At 35.5% G+C, this 26,218-nt stretch overlaps 2 protein-coding genes and 1 long non-coding RNA gene across 4 annotated transcripts; 1 reads left to right on the top strand and 2 right to left on the bottom strand.

Annotated features, from left to right (window-relative positions):
- The first annotated feature begins 7,909 nt into the window (after nt 1-7,909).
- LOC116295090 (uncharacterized) lies at nt 7,910-13,246 on the top strand. 2 transcript variants are annotated; one of them, XR_004196983.2, is made up of 7 exons: nt 7,910-8,385; nt 9,200-9,592; nt 9,717-9,974; nt 10,256-10,456; nt 10,640-10,762; nt 10,879-12,342; nt 12,720-13,246. XR_004196983.2 is itself a non-coding variant. In XM_031702806.2 (6 exons), exons 1-6 carry the CDS (start codon nt 8,008-8,010, stop codon nt 11,026-11,028), a joined length of 1,503 nt encoding a protein of 500 aa, XP_031558666.2. In that variant the 5' UTR covers nt 7,910-8,007; the 3' UTR covers nt 11,029-13,246. The 2 variants fall into 2 exon arrangements, 1 of the variants encoding a protein (XP_031558666.2); XM_031702806.2 differs by having other exon boundaries at nt 10,879-13,246.
- Nucleotides 13,247-17,014: 3,768 nt separating this feature from the next.
- Nucleotides 17,015-21,215, bottom strand: LOC116295091 (uncharacterized). The gene is made up of 3 exons (XR_004196984.2): nt 20,907-21,215; nt 20,463-20,766; nt 17,015-20,014 (listed from the first exon to the last, which is right to left on the bottom strand). It is a non-coding gene; the product is annotated as an uncharacterized LOC116295091 (long non-coding RNA).
- Nucleotides 21,216-23,293: 2,078 nt separating this feature from the next.
- On the bottom strand, nt 23,294-26,141 carry LOC116295141 (progestin and adipoQ receptor family member 4). The gene is made up of 2 exons (XM_031702889.2): nt 25,813-26,141; nt 23,294-24,273 (listed from the first exon to the last, which is right to left on the bottom strand). The coding sequence occupies exons 1-2, from the start codon at nt 26,039-26,041 to the stop codon at nt 23,612-23,614; spliced, it is 891 nt and encodes a 296-aa protein (XP_031558749.1). The 5' UTR covers nt 26,042-26,141; the 3' UTR covers nt 23,294-23,611.
- Nucleotides 26,142-26,218: the final 77 nt, after the last annotated feature.

Here is a 26,218-nt window from a genome sequence, read left to right as displayed (position 1 = left end):
ATTCTCCAAACCAGGCTTAACAGGTAAAAACCTGTTTAAACTTGTTTTTACCAAATCACTTTCGATAGAGTTTTTTAGCCCGAAATGTTCTAAAAGGATAATATTTTTGACATGTTTTTTGAACCTTAACTGAATGCATCACTTAACTATCGACTGCAATGATATAATGTCTGCTTTTAGTCTTCGCGGAAAAAGTAATGAGCTTCACTGTTTACATCTTTTGGCTCCTGAATTCTGCTCAAAATGGAAAATCGATACATTTTGGTATATATAGTTTTACATTACTAATCGCTATTGTGAGCTAAAGTGAAAGCTAAATATCCGTATTCCTAACACTATTTTTGGCATCTTAACCTAGATTTGTTTACATTTATATATTTTCGTAGTCAAATTCGCAGTAAGAAAAATCAATCCTTTGTCTTAACCTTATTTTCCTTTCCCCAAACCGGAATTCGAAAATAAACGAGCACGTCGTACTTCTTAAACTTCTTGTAACCATTATCGATACATTTCTTCCGTCTCATCCTTAAAATTCCCTATATTTGGGAATATGTTTTGCATAAAAATAGCTGTTATAAAATCCTTTCAGTATTTATTTATATGAAGGGGGGGGGGGGGAGGGAGCTACAAGGAAAAGGGAAAATTTAATTCTTATACAAGAATAGAAAATTGTCATTGTAGCAAGTCCCGTACTCTGGTCAAAACAGGACATACGAATTTTTTTTGGGGGGGGAGGGGATTACTAGCTTTTTTGTACTGTATAGCACATTTTCGCCTCGTGAATGCACATTACTTTGACAATGTGATGACGCACTTTATCGTCAATAAGAGAGCAGACACATAAAAAAAATGATGTCTATTTGTGAAATGTAAGTTGAAGTTACCGGGTTCAAGATAGACGGAATCTACTCTTAAATGGTTTCATAATTACATTATATGCATGCTCTTTATAGTGCAGTCTATTAATATTTGTACATAGTTAATGGAGTGGAATCAAGAGAATATGAACTAAGAGAAGGAATCCCCGTGCCCCATCATGTGCACAATTTGATACTATTTTTAGAATCTATTCTTAAAATATCATCCAATGATATCATTTATTTGATCGTTTAATTTTCTGCACGCGCATAGTACGCGCGCGCTCTACGCTGTTTGCTAACGTTTTCTTGTGCTTTTCTTATGTTCAAATGTTCAAATCTGCCCTCAAGATGATGATGTAGGTCGAAAGCTTTAGAAAATAAATATAAAAATACTCCAGAAAGTTGAGCAAATTACTACTTCAATTTCCTGTCGTATTTGCCAAGCTTTCGACGTGCACATTCATATTCAGGGCAGAGTCGAAATAACGGAAAATCCCCCAAAATGCAAACAGCGTAGAGCGCGCGGAGTAAATGCGCGTGCAGAAAAACAAATGGTTCTTCAAACTTTTCCTTCACTTTGTACTGTCAACGTCATATAACAATGGATAAAGACGAACAAAAACGTAGAACAATAGGTTTCCAAACCATTCCACTCCATTAAGGTATATTAGGTATGTTTACGACCACTATGCGCGCAAACTTAAATAACGCGCTGGCTTTATAGTATAACACAAACAAAGTATACATTTTCTGAAAGCTGAGTAAACATAGTTTATGAAGACATCTTCAAAATACGATTTTTTAAATTGTTGTTCACATTATTGTCCTCGAAGCAAAATTTGACCATGCCTCAACGAAAACGTTAACTATGTTAAGCTATGTTTGCGAAAAATGCCTTAACATACTCAGGAGATAATAGCTCAAAAAGGATGTCCCACATTTTTGATATCTGTTTTATATCTCTCGCTATTTTTGATCAAAGTTCGACGATTGCTTTTGGAGTGTTGTTTAGAGTAAAAAGGGTCATAACTTTGGAAAGAAATTAAATTTCAAAAATCGAAGACATCCTTTTTTGGATCATGAGTTACTTTATAAACTCTCCAAATTTTAGAACAATCGAATGAAATCCAAGGGACTTTTAGCTTTTTGAAGTTGAGGTTTTAGCAGCAAAAAAGATTCGAGGAAAATGCATTTCTTTGTTTGGAGCCGGAAGCTGCAGGGAGCCACGATGGTGTTGGTCAAAACACCTCGAGCCTTCAATTTTGTCATCACTTGTCATATTATCTGTTGTTCTGGACGATCGCAATGTAGGATCTTTTTACAAGGACAAAGGAGCATTTGGACTCGACGTTATTGCATGTGACGGGACATTTCCGGTCTTGATAAAGTCACGATTTCGATTTGTCTCAAAATTTTAGCTTTTCCAATCAAAAATTGAAAGAAGTTTCACTAACATATGAAAGACAAAAATTTAAAGTTACGAAATTTCAAAAAAAAAAAAAATGATTTGTAGTAGTCAAGATCATGAACTAACACCGTAATATCATCTCGCTAAAACCTACTGTTTATTTATAACATCTTCCCACAATTCCCTTTCATTCCCCAACGGTTCGCTGCTCAAGCGCGAACCATCAATCATTCGGGGTGCTTCTCGCTTGTTATTGACAGCCAGATTGACCTAACGCACTAGAATGTAAAGTCATTAGAAAATGCAATGTTTTAAATTGCTGACGCGTAAACTCTTCGTGCTTCTATAAAATTATAACGAGTGTATCCAGATCGCATATAAATATATGTATGCACCCAAATCATCCAGCATCTTGGATGCATCTATGAAATTGCCGTCGGGAAAACTCGCTGTTGTTCTAATTTATCTTAAAGAGGCGAGCTCTCCACTTCCTCCCGCAAAGCTTCGAGTCAGAGTAACCGACCAACATTCTTAAGACTAGATTGTCGCTGCATGATGACGCCAAAAATTAAGAAGGGTTAAGTTATCACTCACAAAAATAATGAATATTCTAGACCACTTTGCTTGTAGGTATATTTGGTGAGCCGTGAAAAACTGAGGTCCCCGGCCAGCGGCTTTAAATTTTTGGAGAACGGGATTCTCTTCGAATCGACTGAAACAGCAAAATATCTTGGAGACTGATGAATCACTATGACTAAGATTTCGTTTCTATGTTCAAATTATGAAAAACTTGGCATTTTTAACCTCTGATAAGTAAAACTCCCGCGCTAAAATCGGTAGTGACATAAAGCCGCTTCAGTTTAGATTCAGTTATAAACATAAAGAGGGAAAATTCCCTTATTAGTAATATATTAGGGCCCGTTGGCACTAGGCTAAATTTATGTTTGTTTTGCAAAAATATCTGTCAACATCAGACGTTTCCTGGTGCGAACGCAATTTTTTTATCTTACCAAAAGGTGCCTCGCTTTACCAAATTTCAAAGACGCCGTCGGCCTGCTTCGAAGCAGGACAAAATTTTGTCAAACGTCAAAACTGTCAGATTTCTTGATCCTTAAAAGAATCATATGCATTTCGCGCTACTACGGATCGCAAATGGATCCATCTCAACTCGTTAATAGCCAACAAAACATTAAGTCAGATAGACATGGCGCGCAAACTACCGGCGTCCAAGATAGCTACAACTACTCAAGCAGTGAAACAAGCAAATAAGGCAAAAAAGCCAAAAAAGCCAAAGGAAAAGAAAACTAGGGGAAAGGCAAAGGCCCAGCTAATGCGGCTCAAGTCGATAGCCTAGGTAGTATCCAATACGGCTGAAATCTTCGTCGCCGTCTTCCATTATTTATTCGGAGCACAATTCGATTTTGAAGTTACTGGACTCTCAAAAGACAAAGCAGCATCATAAGTTGTTGCTGCATACAAATCAGATATTGCAAAAAAGTGAGGAAGAAAAATAGAGAGATGATGATACACGTCATGTAGTGTTACATTTTGATTGACATATGCTTCTTGCGGATCATTTTGTTATCTTGTAGTGCGAACACAACAGGCCAAACAGTTACACCAGGCAGTCCATAAGTACGCAGTCGTTGTTAGGGTCGAAATACTTCAAAGAGATGAACCAATCTCGTGCCCAGGGCCTTTATTTCTTACTGCGCATGCTCGACGAAATAATATTTTATATAAGTAAGTAATAAGGGGAACAAGATTGAAAGATGTCCCTAACAGTGGCTATGTAGGAGAGACTACACAGTCCAAAGAAAGAGAAAAATCGAAGCTAAGGCATGCACAGTAGACCATACATGGTATGATCCCTTCGTAACACGAGTGGTTCATAAATTAAATGCTAGAAAAACTGACTTCATTGGTGATGAACGTTATACTACCTTAACGTTTTCCATAGGCAATTTAATTAAATTTGACCAAAATTTGTCCGAACTCGTTCATGCCATGTGACCAATTAACAATGGTTCCAAGTCGAAAATCGATCTGCACATGTATGAACCCATCAAGTCTTGGAGCCATTTCTTGCTCGCTCGCCAGAGCGAATTCCGGGGTCTGATCTATTGTATATCTTATTTTTGAATGCTTGCTTATCATTCGAAACCCATCTTTATGTCAAAGTATAAGCAGGATCGAACGGCAAGCCATCTAGATTTTGACACCCTAAGCATAAAATTAAAGTGCCTATGACCCCTAACTCAAATTTTCTGTATTCTAAATTTGATCTCAATAAAATGAATAGTTGAATGGTAAATTTTTTTATTTTTTCATTTGAGCGATAAGATGTTTCTAAAAGATATGGCGCGCGGAATGGTTCAAAATTGTCATTTCGATGTAGTTGAATATGTGTGTGTATATGTGTATAACTCTGTCGATTCAGGAAAAAAAAACCTTGTCGATTCAGCAAAAAACCGCGGTCATTTACAAAAACTCGTTCAATTACAAATATTTTATTAAGTAAGGTTTCAGTTATGTCAAAAGTTTTTATATTTAAAAATGTAATTGAAAGGCCTAGAATCGTCATGATTATGACTTGCAAAAAAAATTAGTAACCACTTATTAGCTCCGATCAAAAAGCCATCAAAAGTGTATCATTTATAGCTATGTAATCATTTTGCATTAAGCTTGAAATAGAATAAATTTAAGAAAAAATGTAGAGAATATATGTTGCACAAATTGATTGAGGTTGATTCAAGAAAGTTGTTTCATTGAAAGTATATATATCATTTTCTAAGTTAAAGCCTGAAATGCCAGCATCGTTGAAAGCTCCCCATGCGATTATGAGCAGTGCTCAGCTCAGTCTAGTTCTCGTGAAACTTGCGAAGATAATTAATAGTTGAGTCATAAACTATGGTTAAGTTGCAAAACCTTGTGTATTATAGGCAGAAGCGGGATATTAGAATGTATTGTTCATGCTTGATACATATATCCCCGGTCTGTATATAGCTAAATGCCTCCGTTCTCGCTAACTTACTCTTACTTTTACTTGGCCGGCCGTGTATTTAGTGACTAACAGTAAAACTAAGACCAAAAAACAATGGAATATGGCTACTATTGATTTTGCGCGTGATGATTGACAAAAGACATATGACACGTGCTTATTGTTACGTAATTGACCGAGTTTTTTGCTGAATTGACCGAGTTTTTGTATTAATTTTGACCGAGTTTTTTGCTGAATTGACCGAGTTTTTTGCTGAATTGACCGAGTTTTTGGAATTGACTGAGTTTTTGTAATTGACCGAGTTTTTTTGCTGAATTGACCGAGTTTTTTGTAATTGACCGAGTTTTGGTGATTAACAGAGCTATTGTAAATCGACCGAATTTTCGCAATTGACTATTTTTATAAGCATTGATTGACAAAAAAAACAACATATGGAACGTGATTGTGTAATGCAATGCACTGATAAGTGTAACATTCAAGCGAAGTAACGCAATTGACAAACAAATATTCAATTACATCGAAATGACAATTTTGAACCATTCCGTGCGCCATAAAAAGATATCAAAGTTTATACTTCTAGCTTACTGAGTGTGAAGTCATAGTACTGAGTGATTACTCATTAGTTACTGAGTGTGATGTCAATGTTAAATATACAAAACTTTTCTGGGTCAGTATGTAAAACATCCTGTACAAAACATCATTGTTTCGGCTCGGGGTCTTAATATAGAAACTTTACTGCAAATTTGTTTCGTAATAGTAATAATAATCAGTAATAGTAATCAGTGTTTGAATTTACAAATTATGACAATAAAAAGATATAACTAGCTAAAAACTAGTGTGAGCTGCGTCGGTGTTTCTAATGAAACAGTAATGATGAAAAGGTAAATTATACACCGTGAAAAGATGAAAAAACTTACTGACGTTTCGGACGCTAGTCCTTCGTTGGAGTAAAAGAGAAAGAAGTGGTAGAAAGGAGTGTATATATGATAGAATAAGACAAAAGATATATTCTATCATATATACACTCCTTTCTACCACTTCTTTCTCTTTTACTCCGACGAAGGACTAGCGTCAGAAACGTCAGTAAGTTTTTTCATCTTTTCACGGTGTATATTTTACCTTTTCATCAAATTATGACAATAATAAACTCAAATTTCTATAAAGTCATCACAGCCTCATTCCTTATACTGAAATACTTTACCATTCAAATAATCACTTTATGTAGAATCAACTTGAAAATATTGAGTTAGGTGTCAGTACATAGGCACTTTAAAGCTAGTGGCACTCGTTTCAGACACCAGTCAGACTACCCTGCGAGCAGAGGTTTTTTTCTGACCCTTCGTGGGCTCGGCCAGCCCACGGAGGGTCAGGAAAAAAACATCGGCTCGCAGGGACGTGCAGCCTTCATGTCATTTAGTACCATTTCTTGCATTCGAGTAATTGGATTGGTATTCGGGCGCGATTTTGGAATTGCTTATACCGGTTCGAATTCACTGTGACTGGTATTACAAGCAGGTCGATAAATGAAACTAATGTACCATGCGTTTGGATCATTTCTTGGTGAGCAAACACTAATCTAGTTATCATTTTGGAATATGATGGGAAGAGAGGGAAAGAGAAATTTAAATTTCCCCTTACTTAGTTATATTTTAGTAATTATTTTATTTTTTTGGATTTCCCGCGTGTAATTTACAAATATAAATTTATTACAAATTAATCAGTTTTTTGGCGCCAGAGGGGAAACCCCTAGGCCTCTAAATCAGGGTCGAGGCCTGAAACCTGATTGGCTCGTTTATTTCCTGTTCAAGCAGGTTTGTTCCTTGCTAGCAGAGCCTATTTTCCTTTATTTTGGTCGAGAGAAGAGACTCTCATATTGAACACGTACGTAGCAAGTGTACATGATCATGAACATGAATCATGAACAGAACGGAACATGAACAGATTTTTTTGATAACGAACATGACAACATGCACCAAGGCATTCAGTTCCATGCATTTAATTTGAGGAGGCATTGCACCGATTAACGAAACCATATAAAAAGCATTACAAAAAAAATCACTACCTTTATGAGAAGGAAATATAATTATTGGGAAGGCCCTTACTTGCAAAAAGCGCAAGTATCAACCGATTGCATGCCTTTGCTATAGTTAATAATTCTATTAACTATGTCAAACATGCACTATGCAAAAAAAAAAAAAAAAAAAAACGTTTACCGCCGAATAGGCACCAGTGGCCGTTTGCACCAGTAGTTCTTGCATCGTTTGATAAAATTTTAGCCTCCGTTGCAGACGTTATGCAACGGAGGCTAATAAAATTTTTCTACAGCAAAATTTTCTTTTGCAAAATAAAAAACGAAGGAACAGCTATATGACTATTATAGCGTAAAGCCATGTGTAAATAATTTCAATGTTTTTAGCTGCTAAACTTTCTTTGTCATGAAGAATGCGATTGCATCAACTTATGACATCGCAAAGGGATTTTTTTCTTGAATTATCAGCTGTTCAGTACACTTGCCGAAACTCCACAATTTCTATTGACTCGCCCTTAAAATATGTGTGATGAAGCCCCCCCCCCCACGCATCCTTTCGCAAGGGGAATTCACCCGATTGGATATGCATATATATATATACCAGCGATCAACACCACACTTTAAGACCGAGTTTTTACTGGCGTGTTTCTCGGAAACGCCGACTAAGGAACTAAATTGAAGCATACAATAATTCGAGGTATCTTTTAGTATGGAGGACTCAAAGATTCTAGTGAACGCGCATGAATTCAACAGACTACGTTCTACCGTCTATTTTCTTATGCAAGACAAACAGCAATTGGAATCAAAACTTATCGGTGTTCAAGTTCTTACAGATCAATTGGACAGAAAAGAAGAAGAATGTAGGATTTTAAAGTTTAAGGTGCAAGAGTTTGAGGTTTTGTTGTCGAGGGCAGAGAATCGTATCGCTCAACTTACTCAGCAAAACGGAAAAGGTCTTCAGAAAGGTGTTGTTACTCCTGGTGTCTCAAAAAAGCTATTGGACTCACTAACTAGGGAAAATACTAAACTCAAACTTGCACTAGAGCATGTTTTGAACAAAACTCCTAAAGGAATAGACCTGGCAGTGGTAAGTTACATAAGTTATGGCGCTGGATTTTCGATTCTTGACCGTCATTCATGGCCGCCATTTTGAATTTAATTTTAAGAAACGTTTTTATATCAAAGTCAACTATTATTGGATTTTGCGAAGAAAATTACTCTTGTTGATCATATTTTATTGTGTTGTGGCTTTTTTAAGTCGGTGGAGTCAGCATTATTCGTCCAAAACCTGTTTAAATTCGAAAATTTATTGCGAAATAACGACCAACTTTATTATGCTCCCGGAAATCTGAATCTAAAAACTCGAATGTCTGATAAGAAAATACTAGTTTTCAAATGTTATCGTATTCGCTTGACTAAGAATGGAGTCATGCTAAAGCAAGACGCGAAAACGATAATAAACCCTAAATTTTTTTTATTAAAAATGTGCTTTTGAAGCAAATTACTGGTTTTCCTTGTAAACGCCTTCACTAAAAAAAAACGGGGGAATCCCCGAATCGGATTATGTTTATGCATTATGTTACATGTAGATCGATTGGCGTGGCGTTTGAATTTGGGAAAAACCCTTTTAGGTGTTTCGCTTTCAAAATAGCCATGATTAAAGTAAATATCATCTTGTGAAATGCATGTGTCCTTTTTCTGTTACTATTATTATTTGCATACATCAATGAAAACTAATTTTTTTTATTATTATTATTTCTTTTTACTTAACAAGAAAAAATTCTTTTTATCATCTTTATCTACATCTTTTTTTCTTGGGTAGATTTAGGTTCAATTATAATGTACAGTTGACAATGTCATTAATTTACTTTATCTGTGATGTTTCTCTTTTATTAATTTAGGAAAACCATGATCTTCATGACATGGTTATGGCATTAAAAGATGAATTAGAACAAGTAAGAAAAGAAGTAGAAGAACTAAGAAGTGCTTTGAGAGCTGTTGAATCAGAAAATACCATGGAGTTACAAGAACAAGTAGCAAGATTAACAGCAGAGCAGACGAATACTGAAAGAAGTCTCAAAGCGAAGCAAGTGTATTGTGAAACAGTCGTAAGTGAAAATGAGAGATTAAAATCTTCAATAGAAGCAGTGAAAAGTGAAAGGATAACACAGCTTGCAATACTCAAGAAACTGGCCAATGATTATCCAGTAATCAAGGAAGTCATTGAGAGAGCATGGTGTGGGCCAGAAGACAATGTAGATGGACAAAATGGACAGCACAAAGCAGAAATTATGGTTAGTTACCGTGCTAATCTTCCTAAATAATTCAGTTTTATTGCAACTCTTGCGTTTTAGAGGGAAAACATAATTAAAAGTGAATCTAACATTAATATATGTGTTTTGTCTTAATTTTTTTTAGAAACATGTCAAAAAGATTGAAGAATTGCAGAAGCAACTGGAAGAAAATGAAAAGTACAAAGGAGATCTGGAAAATGAAGTACAAAAGTTGAGAGAAAGCCATGTGATACTGGCTGAAGAAATGCACCAACTTGATGCACAGTCCAAGGCAATGCTAGATGGTTTCATTGAAGAGAATGAGAAACTTAAAGATGAAATGAGAGAGATGGGTGCATCATTTGAAGAGGCAAACATGGTCAAGGGTCTTATGGAAGAACAGGTATGATGACCTCCCAGCCCTTTTATATTCTATGGTTTTGCCTGCTAAGTCATTAAATACACCCAGGTTTAAATTCTTGAAAGATCTTTATCTAAGATCAGGCAAGATCCTGTTGTTTTGCATTCAATTTTACAGCAAGCATTATTCAGTGAATCTATTAGACTGTCTTGGATTTTTGTCATGAAGATATTGATCTCACAGTTTGGCAGAGCATCACACGGACCATGTGTCATCTTGAATATCTGGCGTAAATTACAAGCATTTTTCTTACTTTTTTTCAGTGCAAAGGATATGAAAATGACTTCAGGGCTGAACAAAAGGAGAAGGAGAAGCTCACTGCTGAATTTAAGACACTCCTGAAAAAACTGCAAGAAACAACAGAGGAAAATAAACAACTGAAATCTGAGATGGACAAAATCAAAGAATACTTCAAGGCAGAACTTGACAGGAGAAAAGTATATACTCCGCCACAACCTGCACCGGTAAGACTGAAGCTGGGATACTTTTGTAAACTTGGTTTTGAGTTTTTGTTAGGCTTACAGGAGGGAATTGGGGGGAAGGGGAGGGTGTCTGATTGTTGATGTCAAAAAGTCAAAATGCATCTTTTTTAGTGATACTTGTGTCAATGCTCTACTGAATGGTGTAATTTCTCCTTTACATTTCAGCGCCAGAAACCTCCATCATTTCAACAGTATTCGCAGAATCGATCTACAGTAGGAAAATCACCCAGTCCACCACCACAGGAGCCATGGAAAGCAAGCCAGGCAAGTGGAGGAGGTTACAAAGCTGTAAGTATTTTCTGTTATTAAAGATTGCTTGTAATTGAGACCTTGTTTTAGTATTCTGGAAGACTGGGTTGAAAGTATGATGCTTTAATATTCAATTTAATGTTATTTTATTGCAGCCTCATTTCAAACCACAATACCATGGAGTAGTGTGTTCAGATGGTCCTGTAGATACTCCTGGGCGTGGATGCCTGAAGTGTCCAATATGTCACAGAGCTGTACCACATGAGCAAATGGAAGAACATATTAATGACTGTGATCATACATAAATAACATGAAGTCCATGGCAGGGAAAAGTTGGATTTTAAAATGCGTTGTCCTGTAAAATTTGAAATCTATTTGACATTCTAGTACTGCTGCCAATCAGTGTGTGCTAACTAAAGAAGGCAGTACTGTAGTTGCACTAGAGTGCTTTCCAAAGGTGAATTTAATGCATAATTCATTGATGGCCTGAACAAATCTCAGCCTTATGTGACCCATAAGCATGAGAAGGAGGATGAGGAGAATAACACAGCTTTCGACCAAGGAAAAGATTGGAGTCAAGCAACTGACTCGGGAGAATATAAATGGCTGGCCATCCTTATACAGCCCTTGGCAAATACCAGATTACACAACATTATTTTTGGAGATTGAGAATATATACTACAGATCCAACCAAACTGTGGCAGCACATCAAAAATTAATGTAGCTAACACACCCACATTTATCTGCTTTCACACCCATATTTGTAAGTTTCATCGATAGGTAAGACTAGTGAAAATGAAGGTAAATTTGTTTTAAATACCCAGGACAGTGAAAACAAAGTGGGTGTGTCAGCAGACAAATGTGGGTGTGTTAGTCACATGAATTTTTGATGTGATGCCACAGTTCGATGGGATCCATGTAGTAACAGTTCGTCGGTAGCCAGGAAGATTGAACCACATAAGAATATCTGGCTACCAATAATACAAGGACAACTGCACGATGAAGGCCTAATCTGTGAAAATTCTCTGCTTTCCCTTTACCTATAATGCTTTATGCTTTGAGGAGTAGGTAGAAGAGAAAATTGTTAATACTTTTACCTAGGCTGATAAGACAAGTTTTTCTGCATAGTGGGAAATAAAAATAAATATAGAATTTTGGCAATTTTGTAGCAAAAATTTTACAAATTCTAAAAGATGAATTTTACGAAATTAAATTTGATCAACAAGAGTAAAAAAGAAAAATTATCACAGACATTATTAAAGAACAATCAGCTGTGCTCCTTTAGATAGGTTTTGCAAACTTTGGATTTCTAAATGCAAAAGATTTCATGGTTTTATTGTTAGTAAACAAACTAATAATTAGACTGAATATATATATATATATACAATGATTTTCTTTTCCCCTTAAGGGAATGGAACATATTTAAGTAATATTTTCTGATTTTAAACCATTTTTCCATTATCAGTTTTGCTATTTTCATATACATTACATGTAATGTTGTCAACTTACTCCTCAAAGCAAAAAGCACCACAGTTAATGGGAAAATAGAGAATAAAAGCAAATAGCACTAAAGTCTTCAGACAAAGTCAGGGATCCAAAGATTTGTTGACACCTCAGAGGTAAATTGAGTACTATAACTTAGGACATAGTACATTTATCAAATTCAATTCAATTCACAAATTGGACTTTGCTTGTCATTATATTGTTGCACAATGAAAGTCTTCTACTAGCTCCAAACTCCAGCGGTGAAAGAGCAACTTCTATAGCTTTTGGTTGGTTGAATTAATGACTGATCCAACTTCTGTAAGCCAAACATTTTGGCAACTTTGAAGTTGTAGTAGCTGCCGTTGGAAACACTGACTTTTGGAGCTGACAGTCTCCAATTTTGCTACAAAATCGTGAGAAGCACAGTCTTGCACTCTTTCAAATTTTGGCTTTTTCCGTGCACAAAATAAGACATTTTTAGGCTTTCTTAGAATTTTCACCTCTCATGCAGATAACAATTCTAGCAGCTGTACAACATGTTTCCAAGCATTCTTCCTGCAAGAAAAGAACAGTATTTACTACAGCTAAATGACAAAATGGAATGTGATGGACTGCAGAAACAACCACCAGGGATGGCAATGGTTTCATTGTACCACAAGAAATCTTCTACAGCATTTATATTTCTAATGATGCATGAACTACAGATTTATTATCTGAAAATGCATGGCAGCACTGAAATAAACAAATGATTTTATGCAAAAAAGGAAAATTACAAACACGAAGAAACCACATAAAATATGAGGAAAAGAATAATGATCAATAGGTGGAATAGAGATTGTACTGCCAGTAAACGTGTACAACTAATATGGTCACAAAAGAAAAATGAGGATGAGATCATGTGACAAAGTCGGATATTATTTTTTGAAAAGAACATCTAGATGATAGGACGAAATTCCAAAATTAGTATAAAAAGTAAAAACAATGGAAGGGGGATTCTAGAAGATAGTTAAACATCAATATTTATGAAAAATTAAATATGCTGAAAAATTGAAAATAAAAAGAAGACGAAGAAGATGCAAGCAAATAGTCGGACAAACACAAGTCTAGTATAGCTTGTCGTAAAGCAGCAAATTCTGTATATTTGTACAAATAAGTGACTTATAATAACATCAAAATATCAATTTATGTATGTATAGTTTTGTTTATGACCCTCTAGTGTAAATTGCTCAAGTCTTAGAGGTGATGTTTGATAACTATATATTTTTAATTATTGCTAATTGCATATTATATCTGTTACTTGTACGAAAAAAAAATTGAAGTCAATGATTTTTTCATTAAATAAAGATGCGAAATAATTATAAATTGCGTCTAGTTGCATCCAGAAGCTAGAGGTTTTAATTCTGAATATTATGTATGAAATGTTTCATTTGTAACGTACTAAACCTCAAAATTATTTTCAGTAAGTGGGAATTATCACCCTGTGATAAATGTAAGTTAGAACGTACGCTTTTTCAAAAATAAACTGAATTTTACGAAATGTATTTATTAGTCTTTCTTTATGGGAGTACTGAACTATTTTTAAGTTCGGGGTGGGATTGTCAGTGTTGTGGAATTTGGAACTTTTTGTGTCTGTTGTTACAATGTAACAATTTGTGGACTTCAAAAGCAACGTATTCGTGCAGTTTAATCCATTTATCAACTTCTTTCTTCAAACATTTTTATGTCATTCGTCATTCTTGCAATTAACTCTTTCACCGCCACTGTCAACGTAAGGAAGAAATAAAGAAAGGAAAAAAAAGATTCACATTCGTAACGACTGATCTATTTGTACCTCTGGACAATCGTAATTTTCCATCAAATGATATAAGAAACCAAATGGAAGAACAATTAAATGCATTCAATATGTACGAGCCAATGGATACCTCGGTAAAGGATAACATATGAACAAGGCCGCAAATGTCAATGATCATATGTTCACTAAGGAGTATGGGAAACACGTGCAAGCGGATGGCAATGTCTAAATTTAACTCAAAAAAGAACACTTGCGTCGAAAACGTTCTTTTGCTTTTAAAAGGGAATTCTAAACGTATCGCCATTTTCACATCCCCATAATGCTTTTCGTTTTGGGGGTTAATTAATCGGTCAAAAAAACTGTCATCTAAAATTAAACGTTGTCAATGTAAGCCGCATACCTGCTCAGCTGATTTCCAACGTTTAGAACATCAAAAGTGCTCCAAAATTTCCTCTGAAGATTTCTTCAATACATATTTGAATTTGTAACCCCAAAACCACCATGTACTATCTATCTATTGATTAGTTGTAATTCGTTGTATTTTCAGTTTAAATATACATTGCATCTGTTTACTACCTATTGGCTCTGCCGACAATAGGCAAAACCGAGTGGGAGTAGCTGAGACACGTGCGCACTGGTTGTACTACTATGACCGTATGTTTTAGATGACTATTAAAAATACGGTCATAGTCACAACCAGGAACAAGCCGCAAGCCCGTTTTTTTGGCGATAAGCGGAATTGAAATCCGCATACTTGTGGTGGGCGAGGTGTTTGTGCCACAGCAGGGTATCCACCTTAGACCGAAGCAGTGTTTACTTTAAGATTGTATTAGAATGATTATGTTGCTCTGCTATCCTCTGCCGGTACCTCCATGGTTTACAGCCGATTTTAATGAATTCGATCGCTGTAGATCGTTACTAAATATACTGGACAGCTAATGGAATCTACACGATGCTATTTTGATCATGAAATTGATCTATGTTGTTCGAAATATGCCGTCGAATGGTCAGCGTTTGGTAATGTACAACATGATTCTCGGCTCAAAGCTCACATTTTCGATCTAGCAGAAAATTCCAGGTAGATTATGGTTCAGAAATGTTTCAAGAAGAACCTTTACTTGTGTTTGATGGTATTGATCCAGGAATTTAGAGTATAGTTGATGATATATGATCGTATTCTAGGCCAAACGTCTAATAATATAAAATGGCGCGAAAACTGAAGTCTGGCAACAAATTCGATTACGTCCTATTTAGAGATGCTCTTTCTGTCGAATACGTCAAAACTATAGCTATAGAAGATTCTTCACACTCGTGCATGCCAATTTTGAATATATAGCCTTAGCTTTTATGATAAGATGTTCTTTAAATTTGACAATGAATGCTGCATTGTTGCTGCATATGTTCCCGCGCAAATTAGTTATATTTCTGTAATAAATTTTTAATATATAGCTAGAAAATAGAACCCTCTCTCCTTGCTTTCTCAGGCGGCTCGCCCGAAAGCAACGGAATTGCTCAGGTGGCTCGCCCGTAATTCTGTGAGAGGCTACATTTTAAATTTATATTCGATCGTAGTCTAGTTTAAATTTTTTTTTTTTGTAGTAGTAGTTAGAAAATGGAACCCTCTCTCTTTGCTTTCTCAGGCGGCTCGCCCGAAAGCAACGGAATTGCTCAGGTGGCTCGCCCGTAATTCTGTGAGAGGCTACATTTTAAATTTCTAATCTCTAATCGTAGTTATAAAACATTTCATAGTTAGAACAAAATGCGAAGAGGTAAAGAGAATAACAGCACTGCTATTTGATCATATTACGCTGCTTTGTATCGAAGTGTTAATCCAATTGACACGATACTAGAATTTGTGGTAGTAACCATAGTGATACTGGGAACATGCTGTCACAAATATTCACCAAAAAAACGGCCTTGCGGTTTGTTATGGGGAGGTGCAGCCGGACCACAGGGAACCCAATTTAGATTAAAGTGAATGGTGAAAATAAAATCGGAAAAATTAAATGGCCGAACTTTCATTTTAGTGCACAAGTAGCGAGTTTTAACCACCCAAATAAAATGCCTAAAACGTATCGGATGAGACACATAACACAACAGGAAGCCCATCACCCAACCGCAACTAAGAGTCTGACACGTGACCAATCTTAGGTAGCAAAGTACTTCCAGTGATTCACAAACGAAAACTATTCTGATTGTTAAAGAAAACTGGAGACTTTTTCTCTCTCAAAATGTAACGAGACAGCAATAAAAACCTTTCTAGCAAGACACCTGTAAGTCTAGCCAAATATAGAATAGCTCTTTCATCCATTTTCAAAGCAAATTCAAGCTAATTCAGGTAGAAAAGGGCCTAGCTGCTTGTCATTTTGCTAACAATTCTTCTTTAAATTCAAGACAAAACGAAAGAAAGTAAAATCCCAAGACAGCATTTCTTAAGACCTTGATATTGGAAAAAAGCGCATGACAGTTTTAGTAATGGAGTTCTGGCGACGTTCTTTTAAAGAAAATCTCCGGAGAAATAAAAATCAAAGAACGGGTTCAACACAAACCGAGAAAAAATGTTTAAGAGATTTTGCCAACGATAAAGTGAGTAAATCACTGATGTTAATCATAGAATGATGATTTTTTTAACAGTTTTTTTCCAATTTGGTCTCATATTTTGGTGCTCCTTTTTCTCACCCAATTCTCCCCCTCCCGAAAGAAATAGTTGTCCCTGCATATGTAACACACTATTATAGATGTCATTTTTTGCAAAATCTTCAAACACTATTAACAGTTCTAAATGACTAATTAACTGTATAGTGTTGAATTGCCATAAAACTGAAGGTAAAGTCACTCTTGGCTTCTGTAGCATGAAGCGAATATAGGAGTATTGCTACTCAACCTGGATGGGATGCTAGTTGAATGGCCATAAGAAGGGGTAAACTGCAGGATGGTTTGGGTTGATCAATATCATCCTCCAGGGGTAGCTAGCCATAGTTATTTTGATGTATTCAGTAACGTGAATTATAAAATTTTTTTTTTTTTTGCTTCTGAAAAATCAGTTTATTTAATATAACACCCAACACCTTGTATACACTCTGTATTTCATCTATAATACAACACTCCAATAAATTAATCATTAAAACTATATTACAATTTATACAGGCTCAGTCTAAAAGCCTGTCATAAAAGGTTGCATGCTTCATGAAAAAAGAAATTGCAATGAGCCTGTGAAAGAAAAAAATGTCTTTCCTTAATTAAACTGTGTGGGTAGCAAAGGTTCCTGAGATAAGTACTCTGATCTTTCTCTGAAACAAATGACTGTAGTATCTGTCATGCCCACTGATAATAAAATTTTTAAATGTCTGAGGAAAAGTTCAAATATTTAAACTTTTTTGCATTTTTTTCTTTTTGTGATGAGTGTTGACAATCTTGTTTCTCTTGAAATACAGGCTACATGCTGCTGTTTTTGATTCCAAAATTGTGTTGGCTGCATTTCTTAATCAATGGCCATAATTCTTTCACAGATTTATTGCAATCTCTATGATATACAATCAATAAGAATATCTTCATCAATGTACTATTAAGGCATGGCTATGATTCCTGCCAACAAACCCATTGTTTCAAGAAGGAAAATATTATAATTATGCTTCCAATGTTTCTGTAAACGTGACAACTTTCAGTTGTTAAGTTTTCTCTTGGCTTCTATCTTCAAACAATTTTGGTTTCAGTCCGTCGTTAGTTAGAGGGATGGAAGCCAAAAAATCTAAAAAAATTAAATCTGTACTATGTTGTCAAGATCACAGGAACACAATAAATTATTATTTTTTATCAAACAAGCAATCAAGATTTGCCAGCCCAGCTGGTCCCCATTCTGTAATACAAAGAGCGACATGTAAAAAAAGTATATAACTCTTAGCTCTTTCTTGCAGAATCTTAGGATCAAACCGTTGACTGCCATTCCCAAATTACAATCACTTGCAAATCAGTTGTTTTGGCAAGGCCAGCCAGCAAAAATGGTACCCTGTTTGCAAGGTTTCTTGTGCCCCTATTTTAGCATTAGGTCCACTGCTTAGCATCTATCTACACTCAATTTATTATTGAAATATGGCAACCAATTTTTCTGGCAACTATTGTTCTGGACTGACTAGCCTCTCATATATGTGACTGCTTATATTTTTCCACCTTAACACCAGGCTTTTCAGTTACGAACAATAATTATTATTCAAATTGGTTGCCAAATTTGGTGTATAAAGAGAAAGAAAAAACCTTTCCTCAAAGGGTAGCAAGCTGTCTTATTTTTGGTGGCTAGACACTAAACAAACAAACTGTTTTCTCAGAACACACACTATTTTTTGAAAACTTGCACTTTCATTTTAGGCCGGCAAACATGAAGATTGCATCATTCGTTTTGTTTACATTGTCTGACCACTAAATATTATCCATTCAAAGTGGTTACTATGATCATCTTTCTCTTCTTTTTCCCCACTTTAGCTGCACAATAATCATAGTTAGCAACAGTTTTGTATATATTAGCCCTTTTTACAAAATAATTATGTCAAACATATTGGCTTCACTTCTTTTGGACAAACTCTTTTTTGCTTTACATGCAGGTTCTGTGAGCCAGACGACTCCTTGTGTGGCACATTTTCTTATGTTTTGGTATAAATCTTCCAGTCATTAAATTTACATGGTTTGTTAAATTGTAAAAAGAAACCAATCTTAAAGTTTCTGAGGCTGCAGAAACATGAGAGAAGCTTTTAAAAATGAAAGCAAACATGAATGCATTAGATGATTTCAAAGTGAAAGTGAAAGTGAAAGCATTAGACGATTCCAAAACAAGATTCTTTAAAAATATAGTCTGTTGAGCCCACTTTTTCATCAATCAAACTTACTAACATGACATTTACTAGAAACATTCCCTAGTACTCTCCACTCAAACTATAATTCTGTTGAATACGAGGAATCATTTTGCACTTGCAAAAGTGCCCATAAAATATCTGAAATCATATTTACAATCTATAAAGTGTCACCAAGCCATTACAAATTTTGAAAACTACAATTAATTATATGTATATTTCAACTACCATTATATGATTAAAAGTATCAAGCATACATTATATATTAAGCTCAAGCAAAAACCATTATTATATCAACTGCACTGCAAAACTTACCCTTGACTAATGTTTGCAGCAATAAGATCACTGAACATTTACTGCTTTTTCATAAACATGCGAACTTGGTAGTTGCAAGCTGCATGCTGAATTTTATTTTTTTTACTGCCATCAGTCAAAACTAATCAATTGGTACCTTTCATACTTTTGGATGGTGGCAGAGATCTAATTTTAGTATGCAGTAGACAGCTACAGAGTTGATGATAAAAGGGTAAATTATACACCATGAAAAGATGAAAAAACTTTGACGTTTCGGACGCTAGTCCTTCACGGAGTAAAAGAGAAAGAGGTGGTAGCTACAGAGTTCACGTTTATGAAAAAAGCAGTAATTCCAGTCTTTCTACCATCCTTTTGTTGGATACTCAAAAGGTGCATCTGGCTTTCCACGTTATAGTCATTCTAAATGGTATGTGTATTCATCTTTGCAACAAAGTAGGATTTTAATCAAGGTGTTGCCAAATATGACATTCCATAGGCAAATTTAATGTTTTCCTACAATGTTGTACGAATTGTACGATTCCACACACGCCATTCAAAACGGATCTAATTTACTAGCTAAACTCCACTGCTACATACTGTTGTACACCAGTTTCTTATACAAGATTAACTTTTACACTAGACTGTTTCATCATCTACCTAGATTTTATTCATGAAAAATTCAACAGAGACTATGGGATTTAGATATTGTGCGTTCAAACTAAACCATTGGGACAAGTATCAATTTCCCATAAATTCTCCAGCTGATTTTTCCTATTTTCAGTGACTATATAGAACAGTGAAATGGTTTTCTATGTTACACGAAAGCCGGATTACCTTTCAAACATCGGATTCATTTTTTCCTTTGATCTTTTTTCCGACCTAGTAAGAAACAAAAAATATAACAAATGAATATTATAAATTACTAACGTATTCATGTTCACTATCTTCATTACTCTCATGCTGTTTTTCTTTTCTTTTTTTGACCAAATATGAATTAATCCTAAGTGTAGGTGCATAGCTTGATCCCTTAATACACGTTGTGTCAAGGTGAAGCATGCGGGTGATTCGTGCATTGTCCAATGTTGGTGGGAGTTAAACATCTCATGATTGGCAGCACGCCGTCAATAAAACAGCCAAAATCGAAGCCTAGATACTGCTCAACCACAACATTGGGTTAAAACTAGTAAGATCGCTTTAAAAAAAATGTTTTAATGTTCATACGTACTTAATTGCGACACCTCATGAGGGATTAAATGAACAATAGAACAGATGCAAATTGTTATGCAAACCAAGCTACTAGTATTACACGAAGAAACAAAAGTCTTACCCCAGCTAAATTCAACGCGGCCCCTTGATGTTGAAATTCAGGTCGGTTGTCATTTTTTCAGAGCTGCAGGAACTCACGTTAAAAAGGTGCAGAAGTCGGGCACGAGGCAACGCTAAAGTCGAAAACAAATAATTCTTTGTTGGTCTGTCGAACACCTCCGATGTTGAAACTACGGCAATGCCGCCTTCTTTTTCTTCAGTCTGAGTTTTCCTCTGCTTTGATAAATATCGCGAGTACAGTTGACTTTCAATTGGAACAGAAGCCATGGTAATGCTAGTAGCGCCTTTATTAATGGCTTGTGACACTATGTGTAAAGGAAAACAACAAGAAAACAACAACTAATTAATATTCGAGAGAGAGAGAAAACCCAAGCCAATGTTATTTATTGCATGACCAAACATATAAAATTAGGTAAAACACGACAGATTGATAATTTTTTCCTACCTTAACTGAAAATTTCCTTCAAAATAAAATGTTTTTTAGGCCTTCGCTTTGATTACTTTGTACTTTGGACCCGTGTTTCTGTGCCTCGGTTCGGTAATTCCTACAAAAAGCTACTGTTGATTCTCCAGTACAGATTCAATTCAACGTAAATTGGTTTGAAATAATAGAAAATTCCAACCAATCTGAAGATACTCGCTGTGTTGGGCACATTCTAAAGCTTAGATCAGGAAAGAGCAAATGAATACATTTGAAGCGCTACGCAGATTATATCGTCCAACTGGTGTCCAAACGGCAAGATTTACATTCTACATAATCGAGACTAATGTATTCTGGGTAAATAAGCACGCCTTCTCTAGACGTCAAAGTAGTGACGTTAGCCTATTAAAACGTTCACTGGAGCACGAAAAGTACCTTTCGAATATGCATGTAAATACATATTTTTCTACAAGTTGACAGCTTCAGTAACCTACGATAAATACTTAGTTTATACAAAACATGAGCTGACCGTCTTTAGAGTATGAGTTTTCAAGACTGAATTTATTTTTGCGGAGGTTTTAATTCTGTTTCAGGCTGCCGAGCGGCCTCAATACCCTTGGGACATACACTATTGTAAAACAGTAGCGTGGCCTGCGGCGAAGAACGAGGTCCTAGCATAATCCATTTTTTGGCGCTTGCGCAATTTTCTTAAAGTGAAATATAATCAGTGAAAATCATGCTTTAAAACAGAGTTATGGGTTTACTTCCGATCAAAATAAAAATTAGGAATCGAAAACATGTTTTTATTTTTGGCAAGGCTTTGAAACCATGCGCACTTATACTTGAAGTCCGGCATGCGCAGTAAGAAATAAAGTCTCTGGGCACGAGATTGCAGCTAAGTGAAGATAGGTAAGCTAGTCTCTCCAGCTAAAGTAACGAGTCAAGATGGACTGCATGGACAATGGGTGGGGTGGAGTGGGGTAGGAAAGCTATAGGACTAGAGAAAAAGTGTATGGTTAAGGCAACAATCATCAGGCAGGAAACAAAAAGCTGTTTGTATGTGGGTATCTCATTTTTGGAAATTGATGACTCTTAAAACTTGGTAAACAAAAGCAGACATTAGAATAACAAAACAATCAACTCCTGCATACGAGGCTAAGCCCGCATACATTGGAGTTTTAAAGGTTGTCAATAGGCGGGGCAGGGGAAGGGGGGTGGGGAGTGCATGCCTATAGAAAATTATATTGCATTCCAGCACAATTATGCGCAGGACTGACAAATTGATGTTTGATCACATGCAGACATTTCCCTTATTTGTATATGGGCTTGTCTTGGCATAAAATTGTACTCCAAGTTGATCCATCCTTGAATATTATTTTCTTTTAAAGGCACGATAGATTTTTTTAAACACTGTTTTTACCAGTTGCTGGGCTCCCTCTGCAAGTACCTATTCTTTTCAGTTAATGCAGTACAACTGGTATGTAATGGCTTGACAGTAGCATATTCCTTTTTTATTAAAAAATCCAAAAGCTTATCTAATTAAATTTCTACCAGCTGCTGCTCTTTTGGGAGGTTGGTATAGGGCTAACAACCTTATATCCTAAAACAGAGATGTTACAGAATCATCCATGAGAAATTCACAGCAATTGAACTTTGGTAGAGAGAGGTCTCCATCACAAAGTTATGATACAACACTGAATCATCCAATCCAAAGCTGTGAGGCCAAATGTTGTAACTCATAACTTTTTTTTAGTATGGCGATACTAATAAATAATAAACTTAAATAATATAAATATTAAATGTACATGAGCTTGCTTTTAAATTTAATAGTCTGTGAAAGACATAATGATGCCACTGCTGCAGCAGTTTTTTTCAAATAGCACATAAGAATTATTGAAATCTTTTTTAGTACCAAAAGTTTTGGAATAGTTGGTACTCAATATAAAAAATTGTTATAAATGTTTTGCACACTTCTTGGTTTTAAGTTTAACATCCAAAAAGGATTTCATTATAATATTATTAAAAATATTTACAATCATTCAGAGGCTAGTAGAGTGCTTGCACTAAATCACGATAATCAAACAATAGGAAACAAAGGATTCTCTATGAATTTCTGCTAATAATTAGTAATTATTACTAACTATTAGTACTAAGTATTATTCATGGGTTTAGTGCGTGCACTCTAGTATAATCATTATTAGCTATTAAAATTGAATATAAAGTGTTAATTCAGTAATTGAATTTTATGTTTTCTCTAAATTGATGTTTTACCTTTTATTTTTTAATCAGTCAGAGGGGGACATGGGATTTGATTTGTATAACCCTCTGCTCATTGTGAAAATGTGTTGTGCAACTTGGATTCTTTTGTGTGTTTCCCCCCTCCCCCCCCCCCCCCCCCCCCCCACCCCAAGCCTGAATTTGTTTTAATGATACCCTTCTCTCCTACAAATCCCATTGCCCCTCCCCATTAAAAAAGGGATTGCTCTTAATCAATGCACTATTAGAGTGCACAAACTATTCCAATCCATGAAATATAAATGTCCAGTTCCTAACTGGAAATTCCATAACTGATCCTAAACTATTTTATACTAATTATCATTATTAAAATTAATTAATTAAATTCACAGCTGGTTAAGTCTGTGCACTCTATGATAAAGTCTTTTATATTTAACATGTGTTCCTAATTTTCTTTGAAAACAATTTTAGAAAATAGCAATCCATGTATGGCTTTAAGTTGGACACTTGTACGTACTCATCCATTCAAATTCATGAGTTACTCCAAGGTGCAGAAATAATACACTTATCGCTGACATGACATGCATTATTTGATGACTGTTGCCAAACAAATCAAACTGGCCTGGATACCACTTCTCAGGAATTCTTGCAATATTGATTAACCCACCAACACATGCAAAGCTGTCCATTAAAAAACAGTATTTTAATGCTTCATTGCTTCCACAGCCATAGCCCAAAAACTTCAGAGCCAGACGCACACACAGAAACATGTACCTCAAGACACCAAACACTGCCATGGGAGCAAATCTTTCCTTTGGAGTTTTAGCCCGCAGGATGAAGGATAGAGAAGCACAAGAAATAATCAAATATGTCATCACAGCAAGATTTCTCCAGATTGGAAAGCAAAACAAGGTAGCCCTGATTCCACAAAGAGCTCCAAATGCATTGACTGCCCAAATGCCACACATGTCGAAGTTCAACAGACTGTCATAAGTCTTTTGACCATGGTGATGGCACATAAAGAGATGATATATGAGACTTGAGAAGAAGGGGATGAAACATGAGAAATAGTGGAATGAGAACCAAAATGGATTCTGCAGGCATGCTTCTGAGGCTGTTAGAGGAATCATAACCACAAATAAAATAAATGGAATACCTGAAAAGTAAGGAAACAAAAATAATATTTGGTGAGCATATATATACATTGTAATTATTCTGATTGACATTTCAGTGTTAGAGTTTAAGAGAATGATTAAGCTGCCACAAGGTTTCTAAAATAATGCTTGCATTACACCAATCAATGCCACATGGCAGTTTTAATACTATGGCATTGTGTGTTTAGCCTGATGTCTGCAGAGTTCTGCAGGCAATGTGTCCTAGAATGTAATATGGCTTGCTGGCAATACAGCTGTATGTGCCAAAAGACAAAAGCTCTCTGCCAACATTTGCCACAGTGTGTCAACATTACAGCAGCTCAATCATTTTCATAGAAGTTACACAGTTTTGCTAGATGTGCAAATGGCAAAATTTGTTCGACTGTTGAAAACTTAATATGCTAATTACCAGCAAGCTGTGCTGTGACGTTGGCGTAGTTATGTCCAAGATTTTTGAATGTATAATGCTATGACCCTTTACAGGGCTGTTAAAACCTGGGAGGGTGAACTTATAACTTGCAGGGCTTATAAAATCAATGTTTCCCATCTACTGTTGCAGCAGGATGGGTACCCAGAATCATTTCAAACATGAGAGCCAGAATCCTGTTTTATCCTGCATTTCCTTTTTCATTTGTATTTTTAAATGGATTATTTTTTAGAAAATCTAACATCACTACAAGTCTTATGCTATAGCAGTCAAATATGTGATGACATGTGACTTTATATGGAAGGAATTTCAAATGCAAACTAGATTTATTTTTCTAAATTTTGTACATGCACTATCAATAATTAGATTGAATAATAAAATGAATTTTCAGCTCCTTGAGTTTAATGTTTTTGTGTTCACAAACCAATGAAGTGTAATAATGACATAAGCTACATACTGTCTTGCTCTATATCTAACAGAGGGTACATCCTGTACACAAACTCCATTCATGTTAAACAAGCTGTGAGGTATTTATAGGTTGCATGGTTTTGTTAATGTATTATTTAAAACCAAGGGCTATATGCTGCAGTGATATTTGTGAATATACGATTTGTACCTGCTAGAATGTTTGAGATCCCAGTATATTGTGGTCTAGTGGCTTTCAAATATTTTCAGAACTTGACCAAAAAGAAAAAAGAAATTCTAAAATGAAAGCTTAAAGAAACGCTTTAGCAGAATCCAAGTCGCAGAAAATATTTATTCTTTGGAGAAATATAGTTACTTTATTCAACCATAATAAATAAAATTTATCTGAGTGGGATGAATCTTAATTTGCATATCAACCTCTAGCTTCTGCTAGAAATTTATTAATAGCCCACAGATAAAAATATTACTGTAATTTGTAAAAGTCTAAGCATATTAAATTTTCCAAATTCTTAAATTAAACTAGTTATATTAATCATTAGCTGATAAAATATACTATAAAGGCTAAGGAGTTCAGTATGTTTTATAGTTTCGAAAGCTAAGTATGCAAAAAAAAAATCTTTAAGTGCAGATTACTTGTCGTGAATAAAGAGACGTCAAGTCTGAAGAATGCTGTAAATATTCCACTCACCATGAGAATAAATGTTAACAGATTCATTGTGTAGATAGGTGAGACTATCCAGGCATTCAGACATAGTAAAATTACAACGATAACCGCTCAAAACAAATTTGTTAAACTGGAGCCATGATGGACAAAAATGCCACGATACAAGCCGTCGAGGTGGTGTTTTCTCCTCCGTGATCTCAGCTACAGTGTCATCACTGTATATCCAGGGCTTGATTATTCTCTTAAGGACCATGTTGGAGACAAATACTACACACCTGCAAGCTATTCGATGGAATGGTCTGATCACCTACATGTCAACAATCAAACAGAACTAATTCTTACCAGGCGTTCCGGGCACACTCGACACCAGTCTACTTATTAATTAATTACATAAATTTCACAACTTGACTTTCACAAATAAGATAAAGAA

Source organism: Actinia tenebrosa, unplaced genomic scaffold (assembly GCF_029948245.1).
Source record: "Actinia tenebrosa isolate PJP-AT-01 unplaced genomic scaffold, QUT_ActTen_1.0 PGA_scaffold0__85_contigs__length_37466705, whole genome shotgun sequence".
Lineage (NCBI taxonomy): Eukaryota > Metazoa > Cnidaria > Anthozoa > Actiniaria > Actiniidae > Actinia > Actinia tenebrosa.
This window is presented reverse-complemented; position numbering and strand designations above follow the sequence as displayed.